Below are 17,072 nucleotides of genomic sequence, written 5' to 3' on the forward strand. Positions count from 1 at the left end.
ACCTGTTTCTGTCTCACCTGTACTGGTTTACCTGGTTGTTGCCCTTCCTCCTCCTCTGGACAGACTTTAGGACTTCGGTCCTTTCAGGCCACAGTCAGGTTCTTCTGTCTAAGTTCACTTTTCTCCTCCACCAGAAGAGAAAAAGCCGGTTGAAGAGATTGTTGAGCGGATTCAGGTGGAGGTCAGAGAGGAGACTCCTGCAGGTACCTGATCAGAGCTTCTGGCTGCTCTTCCAGCTTCTGGCCGTAGTGTAGTTTAGCTGCTGATCAGAACCAGCTAGCCGCCATGTTTGTCCGTCCACTGGGCTCTAAACCTCCAGCTGCTGCTTCTAGAAGCTTCTCTTCATGGTTTTGCACGTGACCGGTTGGATCTTCTCTTGGTCTTGTCCGTCTTTGTGTCCAGTTCTACCCCGTTCTGTTGGTGCTGTTCCCCTCTTACGCTCTGATTAACCTCACTGGAGCTTTTAGAGAGTAGAGCCGAGTTTGGCCGTCGTGGTTTTAATGTGAACTTTCTTGATCTTTCAAGTTCCTGAGGTTTACAGGAGGCCAGAGGAGAAACCCTCTGAGGCTGCAGCTCCACCTCCAGCTAAAGGTATCTGCAAGCACCTGCTCTTCCTTTCATCTCATTCATCTTGTGTCTGGTTGTTTTTAGACCTCTGTTGTCACACTGTTTGTTTTATTCTTTGTTTCTCTTAATAACTGAACATCTTCATGTCAGGATGTACTCTGAGCAGAAAACTGACATTCCTCATCATGTTTTAAAGTACCAGAAGTAAAGAAGCCTGAGGTTTCTGCTGCGCCTCGGAGAGACGAAGCTCCAGCTCCAGAAGGTAACAGAACGCCTGAAACCTGCTGTTTGTGTGTTTGTGAGTCTTTATTGGCTCAAATTCTTCAATTACACCAAAACCTGCAAAACAGGCGACAGTCTTCTGACCTGCATTTCTGTAGACACGAGAACCGTCTGTGTTTTATTTCTTCTTTTATTTATCACTCTTCAGCTGTAAATGTTTGAATTCTTAAGATGGTCTTTTTTTGGCATTTATATTAAAATGCTCGATATTGTTTTGAACAAACACACATATGAGTGTTTGGTATTTAAGAAGACTCGTTAATTAATATTTAAGCAGACGTAACATCTAAATCTGTCCATGTGTGCAGGTTCATTTTCATCCCACTGATATCTTTCCCATCAAACAAATCTCTTGTGTTGAACGTCATCTTGAGTTCTGTGTGTTAATGTGAACGTTGTGTGAATGTTCTCGGTGTTCCTACAATGCAGCTGGCATTGTGTTCTTGCTGTCGGTCTCTGCTGTGACACCTTCCTGTGCTGTTCTGTGCGTCTCCTGAACTCTTAAAGCTGTTTGTTCTCCATGTGAAGTGACGTCATGTTTCTCTTTTAACCTTGATGAACCCTCAGTATACGCAGAACCGGAACCAGAGATGGTTCCCACAAAGGTTTCTCCTGAACCTTACCAACCCAGGCCAACAGCAGAGCCAAAAACGGTTCCTGCTGAGCCAAAAGTTCCTCCTGTGAAACTGGCAGAACCTGAGCCCAAAGTGGCCAAAATTAAGCCGGAACCTGAGGCTCCGAAAGCTGAAGCTGCCAAGAAAATGCCAGAAGCCCCGAAACCGAGAGGTAACGTAGTAAACTGTGTTCTGCTGGGTTATGTTGCGTGTCTGTCTTGTTGTTGTGTTGCAGTAAAACTCTTGAACGTGTGTGTAGCTAATGTTCTGGGCTGCTAACCTCTTCACCTGGATCTGATCAAGCTGGTGCCATCACACTGTTGCACAAACGTTCATTAGCTCAAAGCTTTAGTGTTTGTGCAGCAAAGCTTTTGCTCCTTTATGGTCAACGTAGAGTAAAAACCTCTTCATGTTCTCCAGCTGTAGTGGAACCAGAACCAGCCCCCGTTCAGCCACTCGCTGCCAAGATCGCTCCACCAAAGACCCAAGAGGTTTTAACCAAAGGTACCGGAAAGACTGTCTTCTCCATCTCTAGGTTCTTTGATGTGTCCCGTCATGTGATTGGCTGTGTGTAAAGCAAACCGTCTGTGTTTATGTCGTCTGATTGGGTCTCAGCACTCGATAGAGTGGACTGTAGCGCTGAAGCCTTTGTGGTTGTCAGTGTGTTTCTGGAGATAAACTGTGTATAAAATGTTCTTTAAAGTACCAGAACCCTCAAAACCAGAAGAGCCTGTAACCCGCCCAGCTCCAGCTGTGGTCACTCCATCGACACCAGAACGTCTTCCAGCTAAAGGTACTGGTTGATCATCTTTGACTCTGCAGCTGTGCAGCTTCTCTTCCACTACATCCACTCGTTCAGAGTGGACAGCCGTGCTGCTCTTTAGCTGTAGGCTAACACTATATAATGTTCTCTTAAATGCAAGATGCACCCAGACCAGAACCAGTGGTCCAGCCGCCTGCACCTGCAGCTGCTCCACCGAAGGCTGAGGCCGTCCCGACTAAAGGTACTGCAAAGGTTCTCAATAGGTTCTTCTGCTGTAATGTTCTGCTAAGCTTGTGTTGTGGTTCATGTTCTGTTCAATTTGATCAAGTTCTTCTTTTAAACTGCTTTTAAGTTCACGTGGAACGTAATCTTTCAGAACATCTTATGTGAGCTTGCTAAGCACTCGTTAGAGTGTGACTTTTTGGTAGATGAGATAATGATCTTATAAATAATGTTCTTCTAAGTTGTCTCAGAACCAAAGACACCTGAAACTCCCAGAAAACCGTATCTGCTGGCTGGTAAACATGAACCAGAAGCACCAGTGCATACTGCTGACACAGAGCCAGAAGAGCCAGAGAAGATTCCAGAAACACCAAAGAAGATTCTTGAAGAAACAAAGAGGAGAGCTGAGGTGCCGAAGAAGGTTCCAGAAGAACCAAAGAAAGTACCAGAAGAAATCAAGAAGGTAACTCCAAAAGTTTCTGAAACCCCAAAGAAAGTTGTGGACAAACCAGAGAGAGTTCCAGAAGTTCCAAAACTGGTTCCAGAAACTCAGAAGAAGGTTGCAGGCACTCCAAAGAAGGCTCCAGAAGCACCAAAAAAGATTGTGGAAGAACCAAAGAAGGTTCCAGTAGTTCCACAAAAGATTCCAGAAACTCCGAAGAAGGTTCCAGAGGCACCACAAGAACTAAATAAGACACCAGTGGCACACAAAATGGTTTTGGAACAACCAGCAGAGCCAGAGAAAAGTCCAGAAGAAGCAGCACCTCATCGCAGAACACCAACACCACCACAAGAACTGGAAAAACTAATTCCTCAGGCTAAAAAACCACAGCAACAAGGTAGATATGTCTCAAACATGACCAGTTTGGAAGTCTTATTCACTAATCCGTACTTCTTTAACTCCCCGTCTCTGTTTCGTTCTGAGGCTAATTCTTTAAAAGTTTTGTCTTGATTTCTGTACTGACTGTTTGCTGCTTAACATCAGCTGTGACCACAGTAACACAGACGGAGACTCTGCAGGAAACAGCAGCACTAACTAAAGCAAAGCTGCAGGCGGGTACATCCAAAGGTAAACTGGAAATATTTCTCAGGTACTTTAAGAACGTCGTCACGTGTTTTTGTAGTGTGACAAATGATATGTATTTGTCCTTGAAACTAGATGAGGTTATTCCTTGTGGAAAAGTAGGAGTCCAGCCAAAGTCCAGAGAAATCCTGCAGCAGAGAGGTAGTGATTCATCAGACGTACAGTTCAGGTGTAAAACTAGAGTCACCATAAATCAACACTGACGTTTGTGTTTCTGTGTCCTTATGTGTGTTTGTCTTGTTTTCCTCTTGGTCACCGCTCGTTGGTGCAAATCTTCAATCTTGGGTGAAATCTTAAAACTTATCCAGTTCCTCTGAAGACTGACGACAAGCCGACAACAGCTGTGGGTGAAGACAGACAGGAGTCTTTTCTACAGAAGGTTCTAGAAGAAAGGATTCATCTGACAGCCGGACACAGAACAGAGCAGCTGTATGGAAGAAGAGTGGAGCTCACAGAGTCGACCGCAACAGAAGAAAAGACTTTGGAGAGGGAGATAAAACTAATTACAGATGTCGCTGACGTGGTTTCTGCTTGGTCCAGTGAAGACAATCAGACAGAAGACACTGAACTGGAGCACGGTGAAGCTCATGTAGAGGAGAAGAAAGAAATGTCTTGGAGCTCCGTTTCTCCACCTCGACAAGAAGCTGTCCTTCTTCCATCCAAACGAGACGTCACACCTCCAGCTGACATGAAAGAAGTTTCCCCTCCTGACACATCCAGAGCTGAGGTTTACAAGAAGACTTCCCAAGACAGAAAACAGAAGGACGCTGATGTTCAAACAGAGCAGAGAGAAGCTCCTGAGCCACACGTGTCAGTGCGTCATGAAGAAACTAGGGATGAAACTGTCTCCTCAACAGACCATCTTGGTAAACCTACAATCTCTGCAACATCTAAAGGAGTTCCTGTACCACAGAAGACTGGAGCACCTAAAGGGTTCTCTGTTGAAGACAACGTTCCATCTTCAACATCCATTGAAGCTGTTTCGCATCCCCTTGAGCAAGACCTACCTAAAGCTCTTCCCAGAACCACTGGCTCTCCTCCGAAGAGAGAAGTAGCATCCTGTCAAAAGAACGAAGAACTCATGAAAGCTGCAGGAAAATATCTTGAAGACACATTACCTCAGGACCAACCAGCTCCTGTGTCTGAGGAAACGTATTTTGAAGAGGAACTTGTCCCAACATCAGTGTCGGTTCCAGCAGTCCCAGCTGGAAGTCCTTCCCCTGAGCAGACAGTCCATGTGGAGGAAGAGATTTTACCAACAGAAGAATCTGTTCTTCCTGCAAAGAAAAGATCTTCCACCCTTCCCAAAGCGACTGTTGTCCCGACAGCCGATTTTCCTCCTGAAGAAGTGGCCCCACCCAAAGAACCCAAAGAACCCAAAGAACCCAAAGAACCCAAAGAACCCAAAGGCAAAGCTGCTCCACCTAAAATGTCTCAAGTTTCACTGCAGAAGAAACGTGGAACTCCTGAGCAAGAAATTATTTCCTCCAAGAAACCTGCCTCTCCCGCACAAAACGAAGCGGCCACAGTGGAGGTGGACTCCTCTGAAGAAGCAACTAAACCTCCACCAACAAGAGAGGAAGCAAAGAAGGCATCGTGGGAGGCTGAACAACGAGCTCTTCAGAAAGGTATTCTTTGGTTTCTGAGCCGCATAGGCTCGTGATCGCTGTAAGATCGACCTCTCTTAAAGTGTATTTTCTTGGTTTGACTCGCTCGTCTTCCACTAACAGCCACAGTAAGTCTGTCCTTTGTCTGTGATCTTTATGTTGTTGCTTTACATTTTCTAAGGAACCATTCTTGGCCTACTAACGTCTTTCATTTCTGTTTTTCCTTCATCCTCTGACTTCCTTTCACATCTTTAGTCCTTCTACCTGTTCGTGCTGTTTGGACTGTTTTATGTCTGAATCTTCTTGCAGTCTTAACTGACCATGTTGTTGTCTTGGTCATGATCTTGGAATCTTGTATTTTCAAAGTGTCTGCTCCGGAGGAGAAGAAACCTTCAGCACCAAAGCCTTCACCACCTGCTCCTCCTGCTGCTGAACAGAAGGTTGCTGCTCCTGCAGGTATCTGTTCAGTTCCTCGTCTTTCATCTTGTGTCTTTCTTTGCATCCCTTTGTGTCGTCCTCGTTGTCTAACTTGTCTTCAGATTTCCATGTTTTCAGTTGTTCATGACCAAGCTTATCTTTTTCTTGGACATCTTGTATTTCCAAAGTATCTCCTCCAGAGGAGAAGAAACCATCTCCTCCAGCACCAAAGCCTTCGCCTCCTGCTGCTCCTGCTCAGAAAGTTGCTCCTCCTGCAGGTAGTTTCTTCACTTGGTTTTGTGTGTTTTGTTGTGAACTGTATGTCTGGAGGATAACGAACTACCTTCATGCTTCTCTCGCTTCTTCTTACATTCAGTCTTTTCCTGCATTGTGTCAGTGCAGCTGTCTGTATCTTGACTGGCCGTGTTGTTGTCTTGGTCGTGATCTTGGCATCTTGTATTTTAAATTGTTTCCTCCAGAGGAGAAGAAACCAGCAGCACCGAAGCCTTCAGCTCCTGCTGCTGCTGCTGCAGCCAAAGTTGCTCCTCCTGCAGGTATTTCTTTCTCGTAAAAACCCTCCATATTGTCTGTTTCTGTTTGAGCTGCTTTACATTTCTCTGTCTGCACCTTTCTTCATTCTTAGTCTTTATTCTGTCCTCTGTCTGTTTTCATGTTTTCTCTTCTATCCTTCACTTTTATGTTCATGTCAATATTGGTTGTGACTTTTGGTATCTTGTACTCCCAAGTGTCTCCTCCAGAAGAAAAGAGACCTTCTCCACCAACCACAAAGACACCAGAAGAAAAAGTTGTTGCTCCTGCAGGTAGTTTCTTCTGTTTGTCACTCATGTTGTCAGGCTCACAGTTTCTCCTGCCTTGAAGAACCCTGTTGGGTCGTAACAGCAGTGAATCCTTTAAAACGGTCTGTTTTGTCAGTTGTTGCTTGTTAACCAGATCTTTGCCAGTGATTTAATCTAGTCGGCATTCTTGTAGCTCCAGTTGCTCCAATCAAGAAGGAACCATCTCCTGCGTTAGAAGAGATCGCTCCACCTGAAGGTAACACCTCTTCATTCACGTTGTTGTTTTGTGTTTGTCTTCAGCTTTGAAGCTAACCTTAGCTTCAGTCTTCACACAAAGGCGTCTTAGCTTTAATGTAGAAGTGACGTTTCTGTCTAAATCTGTTGGTCTGATCATCTGTTTAGACTTTCGTACTTTGTCGCGTCTCTAACACACGTCTCTCATATTAACCGTATCTGTTGGGTTTGATCAATAATCAGATGTGTTTTCCTGAACATCTCTTGGTGCGTTGCACTTGCAGTGACAGAAAAAAATCACTAAAAGCTTCCTTTGGTGATGATTCTGGAGACAGAAACTAAAAACAAATGCATGACACACTTTCTTAACTCAAGTGTCCCCCAGTCCGACTTCTTGGCTTTGAGCCTTTTGTGTAACGGTGTGTGTGTTGTGGAAAACATACTTTCATTGATCTTATTGAAATTCTTGCAGACAAAGAACCAGTTTCAGCTCCTGGACCAACTAAAGGTATACAAATATCAGCTTCTTTATTTGAAAAGATTTCCCCTGACCTTTAAAGATTTCTCTTCTTAGTAATTCAAACCTTCTGTGTACTAAGAAATGTCAGATGAATTGTTCCACTGTTGTTATGTGAATGTTATAAAACATATATTTACTGCCTCGATCACAGTGCCACCTCTTAAGCAAAAGGGTAAGATTCCTGTTCAGGAAGCAAAGACACCAGAGTCGCCCAAGCGGAAGAGTAGGTTCACCAGAATACCCAAAGAGAAAGAACCAGAACCAGAGGTCATAACGCTGAAGAAGGTTCCAGTAAAACCTGCAGAGCCTGAAAAACAAGTCGTAACTCACAAATCAGAGGTGACGAGACATCACGACCCAGAACTGACGGTTCATGAACTTCGTGACCGAGAAGACCGAGAGATCGTAACACTCGGCCGAACTGAACGAGTCTTCACTGCAGAGGAGCAGATGATTCATTTAGGCCACTTTGAAGAAGTTGAGAGAATTTCAGTTGTACAAAAAACAGAGAGTGAAGGCTGGACGAGAACCCCAAAGCTGCAAAAAGAGGAGGAACCTGAGGTGCTGACTGGAGAGAAGAAGAAAATAACCAAACTGCCAAAAGCAGATGAGCAGAAAGAATCAGTCAAACTGAAACCATTTGGGAAATCAGGGAAAGCAGAAGAAGAACAGCAAAGAATCCAACTAAAAAAGGTGCCGACGAAGCCCAAAGAGCCTGAGAAGGAAATCATCACTCAGAAAGTTGAAGTGACAAGACATTATGACTCAGAGTTCACTGTTCAGAGGCTTCACGACAGAGACGATCGAGAGGTAATAACACTTGGCAGAACCGAACGAGTCTTCACTGCAGCCGAAGAGGCTTCTGAACTCGGATATGTAGAGCAGCCTGAACAGCTGGAGGCAGAAGATGAAAAATCGAGGTGGATAAGAACCCCGAAAGCCCCGAAAGATGAGGAAACTGAGCCAGATGCAGCCAAAAAGAAAATAAAGAAATTACCCAAGAAAGACGAGGAGCAAGAAGTAGTGACACTGAAACCATTTGACAAACCACAGATACAAGAGGTGGCCGAACTTCCGAAACCTCAGAAAGAAGCTGAGGCAAAGACAGGCAATGAGCGATCTCCACTGAAGAGAAGTGAGATTCCACAGAGAGATCAACCCAGCACTGCTGTAAAACACAGACAAGATCAAGACGCTCCCCTCAAGAGTCCAGACACAAATTCAGATGTCAGCAAAGACCAGAAGGAAATCCCGCAGAAGAAAAAGGTCGATCAAGCACCCAAAGACAAAGAAGTTGCTGCTGACGACAAGCTTCGTGGAAAACCCAAAATCATTTCCACACCAGATCAAGAGAAAGAGCAGGTTGTGTTGAAGCCTTTCACCAAAGTCACCAAGCCTGAAGAAAAGCCAGAAAAAACATCAGCGGAATCAAAGTCTGTGGACGCAAAGGTACCAGGTCGAACCCCAAGAGAGGAACCTGCCAAAGCGCCAAAGGAACAGCAGCTGAAGAAACCTGAAAAGACTGCAACACCTAAAGAAGTTGAGAAACCTCAGGACAAAGAGACACCAGCTGTTCCAGCTGAGAAGCTCAGTCCTCCAGGACCGAAAGCAGCAGAGGAAGAGCTCCCACAGAAACAAGCTGAGGCCCTGAAGATAGGTAGCGAACCCAGAAAGACTCCTTCACCCAGAGCTGGTAAGGAGAAGGTGGAAGAGGCAAAACCCCTCAAGCCCATCGAGCAGCTTAAGAAGGTTGAACTGAAAAAGACTCTGTCACCAAAGCTGAAGGAGGTGGAGAAAATCCCAGCTGATAAGAAGCCAAGTGCTGAGAAGGTCAAACAGATTCCCAAAGCTGCTTCACCAAAAGACACCGCTGAAGCTGTGACACTCAAAAAGACCCCTAAGAAGCCGTCACCAGAGGAGCCGTCAGAACCCGAGAGGCCCAGTAAAGGCCGCATCCCCCTGACGAAGGAGGTCTCTCCAGGATCTGTGCAGATGAGGAGGGTGACCACCCAGCCAGAGGAGGAGGTGTTTGAAGAGGAGGCCCAAGATGAGGAAGGCGAGGACGAGGAGGCCTGGGGCTGGGAGCTGGTTCCCCCAGAGGACTGGGAGGGTGTAGGGGTGGACGGGGCGTTGGAGACTCCAGGGATGCCGGGCGCCAGACGAGGTGAGGTGAAGGCCGGCAAACGCTTCCAGCTGCTGCCTCTGGAGCTCCTCATCCCATCTCAGACGAATCATCTAATCCTCATCACATCTTCTCTTAATCACTCGGTCTGTCTGTTCTCCCATGTGTCCGTCCATTCACCGTCCATCCATGTGGGGTTTCCATGTCCATCTTATCACGCCTGTCCTCCAATGTGTCATCACTCATTCAGTGTTCGTCTCCATCCATTTTCTCAGCAAGTGTGTCTCTTTGATCATCTTGTCTCGTTATTCCATCTTCATCTTCTTCCTCTGCATTGATCTTCTAAGACATGATGTATAATTCAGTGTTTTCCTGTGATGTTTGCTGTTAGTTTTGTTTAAGTCTTCATCTTGGTTTCTGCTGGAATGTTTGCATCCAAACACAGCTCTTTCAGAGAAGCTTAAAACTCGTCTTATTGTTTCTGTTCAGATGGAAAACCGTCAGAAGAGCCGCCCAAAGGCCGAGGCCGAGGATTCGGGGGTGAGAATTCATCTGTGCTCTTTGGTCTTTGATGATGTTTGAAGCTGTTTCGCTCCATTAGGTTACTTTCATGTCTTGTCCCTTCAAACAAAATCAAAGACATGTTTTGTGTGAAGCCTTGAATCCTGACTTCAAAGGTCTGGGGGGGACTTTTCTAAGTTTCATACAGTTTGTCTGTAGATTGTCCTTCTGCTTTGTTCATGTCATGTTCAACAACTTTGTCAGGAAAAAACAGATTACCTAAGATTCACTGAAGCTTGTGAATACTAAATATATCTGAAGGATCCCTGGCCTAAAACACTGAGAGTAAGAACTGACATCAGTTATCTGTTATTGTTGTTATTTTTAACCTCATTTAATCTCTGATGTCTCTTAATGTGGACTCACAGTTACAGTTAATTTATTGTGCAGTCACGTTTTAGTCGTCACGTTGAACTGAGGTGCTTTACCTTCACAGCTCCACAGTTACTTTACTGGGTGGAAATCTTGTTGTCTTTCTGTGTTCAGTGGTTTCTTGTTTGTGTTGTCCTGGTTTTTGGGTTCTTCAGAGACTCATAATGAGTAACGCTGCATGATTCTTAGCGTCAACAGAGTCTTATATTCAGTAAACCTGTTGACTTAACCATGAGACCATCTGATCCCAAAGCAGCCCACTGTGTGATTCTAGCTGGCTGAGTTTTTGTATCTGGTGTTGCAGCGAGACAAACCCCGTCTCCCGGTGACGGCGGCAGGGGGCGGGGCCTGAAGCCCGGCGGAAAGGGCCCGTCTCCACCAGAGGAGCCCTTCGGAGGATTCAAGCTCAAAGCCGTCCCCCTGAAGTTCATCAAGAAGCTTCAGGACATCGTGCTGACGGAGGCCGAGTCCATCGGCTCGTCTGCTGTTTTCGAGTGCGAGGTGTCGCCCTCCACCGCCATCACCTCCTGGATGAAAGATGGCAGCAACCTGCGTGAAGGCCCCAAACACAAGTTCACCTCAGATGGCAAAGATCGCAAGTTGAACATTATTGATGTCCAGCTGTCGGACACCGGTGACTACACCTGTGTGGCCAAGAATGCTGGAAAGGAGATAACGTGCACAGCCAAGCTCATCGTTGAAGGTAGTCCAATGAGGTTTTTCCATCCAACATGCATTAACATCAAACAATGCGTCTGAGAACTTGTGTTGTTAATTGAAAAATTAAGCTTCCTTTAGACATCAAACAATTCTCAAACTCAGGTACGGTACCTGCACCAGTCGGTGATCTTGAAACGATACCCACCATTTGCTCTGCCAGAAACACCGTTCTGAATCCCATCTCCTCCACACAGAGCTGCCTGTGAAATGGATCAAGGAGCTGGAACCAGAGACCTCCTGTATGAAGGGTCAGCCCATGTACCTGACCTGTGAGCTGAACAAAGAGAGAGATGTGGTCTGGAAGCATAACGGCGCTGTCCTCAAGAAAAAGGCCGGAAAAGTGGCCATTAATGTCATCGGCATGCAGCACGCCGTGACCCTCCAGAACTCCACCGACGAGGACGCCGGCACCTACACCTGCGAGGTGGACGGACAGGAGGACGTCAAGACGACCACCAACGTTAAAGTGATTGGTAAGTAGTGTGGAGCCGTCTGAAGCTGTAGGTACGTGGACGAGAAGCCGCTGTAGCTCCTTTGAGGTGGATCACGCTTATGGTGTGGTGAGATTGAACAGGTGGCTGTTTCCATGTAACTGTCAAGTGAATTTGAGGTGAGCCTTTGAACTGTCACAAAAATAAAAGGAAGACAGAAAATTAGACACGTTTCCAATAACTGTTTTAGAGTGAATAAACTTGGCTGCACAGTGGTGCCAGCAGGTGGCGCTGTTAGCTGTAACAAACGGAGCAGAAGAAGACAGAAACTAGCCAGCTTTGTCGGTCTGCAGAGAGACAGTTTTTGGTTTGGTTATGTCAGCTGCTGTCGGCCATGTTTGTCGATGTCACAGACAGCTGATTAGTCATGTGACTTCAGTGTTTACTGCGTTAGTCAGAAAAGATGCTGGCATCAATGAAGACTGTTTCTAGAAAAAGCCAAAAACCTCCTCAAGAAAGCAGAAAAAGCTTTTTGTTTCCAGTAATTGTCTCTCATGTGATACTTCAAAATGTAAATAAAAGTACATGAATGAAACACAGCTGATGACTTTGATTAAAAGACTGGATGAAAAGTTTAACTTCAGCCACATATGCTCTGATGGTCGCTCAGAGTCGAGCCTGTTTGAAATAATGTCCTTCCTCCTCAGAAATCATCAAAGACTGGCTGGTGAAGCCTCTGAGGGACCAGCATGTGAAACCGAAGGCAAAGGCCACGTTCAAGTGTGAGCTGTTCAAAGACACCCCCAACTGGAAGTGGTTCAAAGGAGACAACGAGCTCACGCCCTCCGACAAGGTGGAGGTCAACAAAGATGGAAAGGACATGACGCTCACCATCAGTAACTGCCAGCCGGACGACGTGTCCGACTACACCATCGAGGTGGAGGATCGCAGATACACCGCCAAGCTGACGCTCGGAGGTCGGTCCACACGGAGCCACATCTGCAGGTCGTGACGACTGCGTTCACGAACGGTTTCTAACTTAAGTGTCTGTCTTTGTTCTCAGAGCGTGAGGCTGAGATCCTGAAGCCGCTCTCCAGTGTGGAGGTGGTCGAGAAGGAGGAGGCCAACTTTGACACGGAAATATCTGAGGATGATATAGCCGGTGAATGGAAGCTGAGAGGCCAAGTGCTGACGAGATCTCCGGTAAGACTCTTTCACTCACCTCAAAGTAAACTGGACTGACTCGGTTTGATAGCAGCCCAGAACAGATAAAGGTGGAGATAAAACTTGAGGCTTCACAACAGCACTGACACTCTGAGGTCAAGACAAATAACCCAAAACACATCCGGCTGCAGCTGTTATTGCTGCTTCACTTCACAAGCTTTGTTATTGTTCTTATTTTTAACGGCTGCTCTTCAGGAGACATGTCTTCTCTCAGAAGACCTGAAGGAAAGAGTGGTTTAGAACTCAGGTATCATCACGCTGAGATTTTCCTGCTTCTGTTCTTCAGAGCTGCGACATTAAAGCTGAGGGCAGGAAGCGCTTCCTCACGCTGAAGAACGTGCAGCTGGATCAGGCCGGCGAGGTTTCGTACCAGGCTCTGAACGCCGTCACCAGCGCCATGCTCACCGTCAAAGGTACACAACCAACACTCACACTCAGCGTGTCTGTCTGCTGCTGCTGCTGCTGCTTTTGTGGGTCTTGAAAAACGGAGGTGTTGCACATCGGACAGGTAAGAAAAGCAGCGGCTGTGTTGTTGCTTTTGTGGATAACTGCCAAACTGTTCGCACCTCCCAGAAATCGAAATGGGCTTTGTTGACCAGCTGAAGGACGTTTCTGTGCCTGAAAAGAAACAGGCTAAGTTTGAGTGCACCATCACCAAGGATGTGCCAAAGGTGATGTGGTTCAGGGGGGTGGAGGTCGTCACCCCGAGCCCCAAATATGAAATAATTGATGATGGGAAGAAACACATGCTGATTATAAACAGCTGTGAGTTTGACGATGAGGCTCAGTACACGATCGAAGTGTTGGGCCAGAAATCCACGGCTCAGCTGCTGGTGGAAGGTAAGTAGGACCGAAAGCTGCTTCACGTTTCCTCTGTGTGGTCATTCCTGTCTGAGGCTACCAACCCCTGTGTGCACTGACCTGATGTATTCCAGGCATGAGGCTCAAATTTGTGCAGCAGCTTCAGGACCAAACAGTGAAAGAAGGTAACACGGTACGATTTGATCTCGAGCTGAGTCACGAGAACGTGCCGGTGGTTTGGTACCGAAACGAAGTGAAGCTCCACGTGAGCCGAACGGTGCTCACATACGTGGAAGGAAAGAAACACACTCTAGAAATGAGGACGTTGACTCTAGATGATACCTGCCAGATTAAGGCAGAGGCCAAAGGGATTTACTCGGCGGCCAAACTGACGGTCATAGGTAACAGCACACCTTCTTCTTTGTCTTCTCCCTTCTTTTGTCACTATTAATGCATTCATGTGTTCTGGTTTTATTGATGAGTGAACAAATGTCATCACAAGAGGATGAGGAGGTTCTGGAGGAACTTTGTTCAGATCTACTTGATTTTATATGGAATGACTCGTAAATAGCCGGTTTCCTGCTGACACTAACCGACTCTGGTTCCTGCTTCAGAGGGAGACGCCATCTTTGTGGTGAAGCTGCAGGACTATGCGGCCACCGAGAAAGACGAGGTGTCACTGGACTGCGAGCTGAGCAAAGACGTTCCTGTCATTTGGTACCACGAGGAGAAAGAAATCACCTCCTCCAAGATGGTGGTCATGAAGTCAGAAGGTCTGCGAAGGTCTCTGGTCCTGAAGAAAGTGGAGCAGAGCGATAAAGGAAAATACGTATGTGATTGTGGAACAGACAAGACGTCGGCCAGCATCAATATTGAAGGTAAAAGTGATGACACCGTTTCCTGTATCCTTCTGAATCTGCTGACGTAGGATCTGTTTGATCTGCACACGTCTGGGAATCAAAGGCAGCGTGAAAGAAAGCAGCCAGAATGTGTGAGAAACAAAGAGAATTGCAATTCTAAAAAACTCAATTCTAAAATCCTTCTTTTCAAAATTCTGATTTGCACTCGGAGGTGTTTAAAGTTAATAAAGTATTTTAAAGGTTAAAATAACGTTTTCAGCTGTTGTCAAGCAGAAAAAAGTTTTGCGTCTGACGTTAGTGATAAAAAATTAAAGTCTGATGTGATGAATACATCATGAAAAGTTAAAAAGGAAGAAAGCAGAAACGTCCTCACATCAGCTGTTCTCTGTTTACTCCTGTCCTGTGTTCGATCTAAAGCTCGGGACATTAAGGTCGTGCGGCCGATTTACGGCGTGGAGTTGTTCGACGGAGAGACAGCTCGGTTCGAGGTGGAGATCTCCGAGGACGACGTTCATGGACAGTGGAAGCTGAACGGAGATGTCCTCGGCCCTTCATCTGTGAGCGCTTTGATCCACCACATTTATCCTGAATGTCTGATTGTATAACTGTCACCGGCCGAGTCCGACTGTTTGGAACCAACAACGTCAGGATTCTTATTCCAGTTTCAGATGAACCAGTCAGAGTTCAGCTGCAGACATCCACAGTGTGAAGTGTAGATAATGGATCTGAAGTGTACAGATACAGGCAGCACAGATCCAGTCTGGATGTCAAAGGCCTGGATTTTCACACAGAAAAGTCGCAAAAAGCACATTTCTTGATTTCATGTAGCTTAGAAACGTTAAAGCAGTTTTCTGTCGACGTGATGGGGAACCAGCTGCACTTATCGGTTCTTCATGTTTCATCCTACAGGACATCGACATCATCGAGGAGGGAGGAAAGCACACGCTGATCCTGTACAACTGCAAAGTCTCGATGACCGGCGAGGTTTCGTACGCCGCCGCCAACGCCAAGTGTTCTGCCAACCTGAAGGTCAAAGGTAACCCCGTCTGTCAGAAAGGCCTTTCAAATCATCTGCATCTCCAAGAGCCTCACATTCAGACAGCAGCTCGACTCCATGTCTCCTGGTCACATAAACCGGCTGGGAGTCAGACTGAACAGTGAAGTGAAATTAAAGCTGAGACTTGACAACATGAGGACATTGTTCAGACTGTGAACTAAAGAGTTCAGTCATATTTTTTTAACCTGTAGTCAGCTATGTTGTCCATCAATAAACAACTTTGTGCTGTATATACTATATACTCTAAACTATACACTGATGCACTCGTGTGACGTTCGTGCTAAAGGGAGTTTGTTACGATGCTGACTGGTTATTCAGACGTCGTACGTGTGGACTTGAACTCGTTGCAAACTACCAGGCTCTATTTGGAGGTCATTAACCTCCACAGAGGTGCCTGTTGCTTGATAAATTAACGGTCATTGGTTAATAATTGGTGTTACTAAGTCAACAAATAAAAACACATCAACTGAAAAGGCAGCAGACGAAGGACATAATGTCAGTAAACGCACCGTAGACCAGCTGTAGTACCTGGTTGTTCCACCAGGTGGAGCCTCTACCTGTTTAACCCTGTAGGGACCAGAGGAGGCGTCACTCAGACTACAGCTCATGGTGGCAGCAGAGAGCATTGTGGGAGTTTAGCAGCAACAGGACCATGACAGAGACTCTGAGGAGGTTCAGGACGTCTCTGGCATTATGTGAGCAGAATATATGAAAATGTAATTCAGCTGAGTTACTTTATGGACACTTCACACTAAGTGTTCCTGAAGTCACAGCCACACTCCTTTCTTTACCTTTATTTGACCTCCAAAGTAAAACTTGCATCTTTGATTTTGTGTCAAACAGACTTGATTTGATTAATATTTGGTAGTTGAAAGACATGAAACAAAGGCATCCTGCCAGATTCAGACTGGACATCTGGTCATTTCAAGTCATAAAAAGCTTAAACTTCTGGCAGATCAGTGAAGCATCTCTGTTGAAGAGCCACTGAGTCACTGGTCAGGCCCTAAAATGAGCTTTAAACTTCTCATACAACATGAAAACCTTTTGCCGCTGTTTGTCTTCAGAGCTTCCACTGAACTTCCTCACGTCGCTGAGCGACGTCCAGGTGTACGAGAAGGATGAGGCGAGGTTCGAAGTCGAGGTGTCGAGAGCTCCGAAGACTTTCCGTTGGCTGAAAGGTTCTCAGGAGCTGCAGAGCGACGAGAAGTACGAGATGATCCAGGAGGGAAAGGTGTACGTTCTGCTGATCCGATCGGCCGCCTACGATGACGAAGCCAAGTACATGTTTGAGGCCGAGGACAAGAGAACGACGGGCAAACTGGTCATACAAGGTACCGGCCAGGATTTCTGTTTCAACCTGAAAGCCTTCTCTGAAGTCAAACTCATTTCTTTCACTTTTAATCACTTCATGAAAGTTGGGATATAAAATGTTCTTTCTGTGCTTCTGGTTGCAGCTCAAATAGAAAAAACACTTGGAGTGTGCCGTATGCTGTTAGCTCCCGTTGGTTTCAGTCAGGTCTATGGAGCTTCAGATAGCTCCCGTTAGCTCATAAAAGAAGCTCCCATTTGCTTCTTGTAGCTCTTTTGAGTTCCATATAGCTTGTGTTAGCTCCTAGTCATCGAGTCGGTGCTGGTTGGCTCCTATTAGCGTCTTTCAGTTCAAACTAGCTCCTATTAGTTCATGTTAGCTCCTTGTGGCTCCAGTTAGCTTTTATTAGCGTCTTTTAACTCCAGTTGGCTCTTGTTAGCTTGTACTTGCTCCTCTTAGCTGGTGGCTCTAGTTAGCCCCCGTTAGCTCCAGTTAACCTTTTTGAGCT

General features: G+C 46.0%; 1 protein-coding gene across 26 annotated transcripts in view; it reads left to right on the plus strand.

Annotated features, from left to right (window-relative positions):
- The window catches only part of ttn.1 (titin, tandem duplicate 1), a 180,360-nt gene that overhangs the window by 61,435 nt on the left and 101,853 nt on the right, over positions 1 to 17,072 (plus strand). For 15 of the 26 annotated variants that reach the window (XM_008297739.1, XM_008297748.1, XM_008297743.1 and 12 more), the window contains 29 exons: positions 135 to 203; positions 526 to 591; positions 764 to 829; positions 1,417 to 1,635; positions 1,884 to 1,967; positions 2,167 to 2,256; positions 2,387 to 2,467; positions 2,691 to 3,287; positions 3,434 to 3,673; positions 3,841 to 5,160; positions 5,506 to 5,595; positions 5,745 to 5,834; positions 6,036 to 6,110; positions 6,303 to 6,377; positions 6,547 to 6,609; positions 7,060 to 7,095; positions 7,259 to 9,271; positions 9,719 to 9,769; positions 10,467 to 10,865; positions 11,077 to 11,355; positions 12,021 to 12,290; positions 12,377 to 12,516; positions 12,824 to 12,950; positions 13,111 to 13,377; positions 13,473 to 13,739; positions 13,953 to 14,216; positions 14,616 to 14,755; positions 15,108 to 15,234; positions 16,320 to 16,586. In XM_008297739.1, coding sequence (XP_008295961.1) covers positions 135 to 203; positions 526 to 591; positions 764 to 829; positions 1,417 to 1,635; positions 1,884 to 1,967; positions 2,167 to 2,256; positions 2,387 to 2,467; positions 2,691 to 3,287; positions 3,434 to 3,673; positions 3,841 to 5,160; positions 5,506 to 5,595; positions 5,745 to 5,834; positions 6,036 to 6,110; positions 6,303 to 6,377; positions 6,547 to 6,609; positions 7,060 to 7,095; positions 7,259 to 9,271; positions 9,719 to 9,769; positions 10,467 to 10,865; positions 11,077 to 11,355; positions 12,021 to 12,290; positions 12,377 to 12,516; positions 12,824 to 12,950; positions 13,111 to 13,377; positions 13,473 to 13,739; positions 13,953 to 14,216; positions 14,616 to 14,755; positions 15,108 to 15,234; positions 16,320 to 16,586 — 7,872 coding nt within the window. The remainder of the gene's footprint in view (positions 1 to 134; positions 204 to 525; positions 592 to 763; positions 830 to 1,416; positions 1,636 to 1,883; positions 1,968 to 2,166; positions 2,257 to 2,386; positions 2,468 to 2,690; positions 3,288 to 3,433; positions 3,674 to 3,840; positions 5,161 to 5,505; positions 5,596 to 5,744; positions 5,835 to 6,035; positions 6,111 to 6,302; positions 6,378 to 6,546; positions 6,610 to 7,059; positions 7,096 to 7,258; positions 9,272 to 9,718; positions 9,770 to 10,466; positions 10,866 to 11,076; positions 11,356 to 12,020; positions 12,291 to 12,376; positions 12,517 to 12,823; positions 12,951 to 13,110; positions 13,378 to 13,472; positions 13,740 to 13,952; positions 14,217 to 14,615; positions 14,756 to 15,107; positions 15,235 to 16,319; positions 16,587 to 17,072) is intronic. The other 11 variants (XM_008297742.1, XM_008297756.1, XM_008297741.1 and 8 more) reach the window with 11 other exon arrangements.

Source organism: Stegastes partitus, unplaced genomic scaffold, assembly GCF_000690725.1.
Source record: "Stegastes partitus isolate 25-593 unplaced genomic scaffold, Stegastes_partitus-1.0.2 Scaffold1244, whole genome shotgun sequence".
NCBI lineage: Eukaryota > Metazoa > Chordata > Actinopteri > Pomacentridae > Stegastes > Stegastes partitus.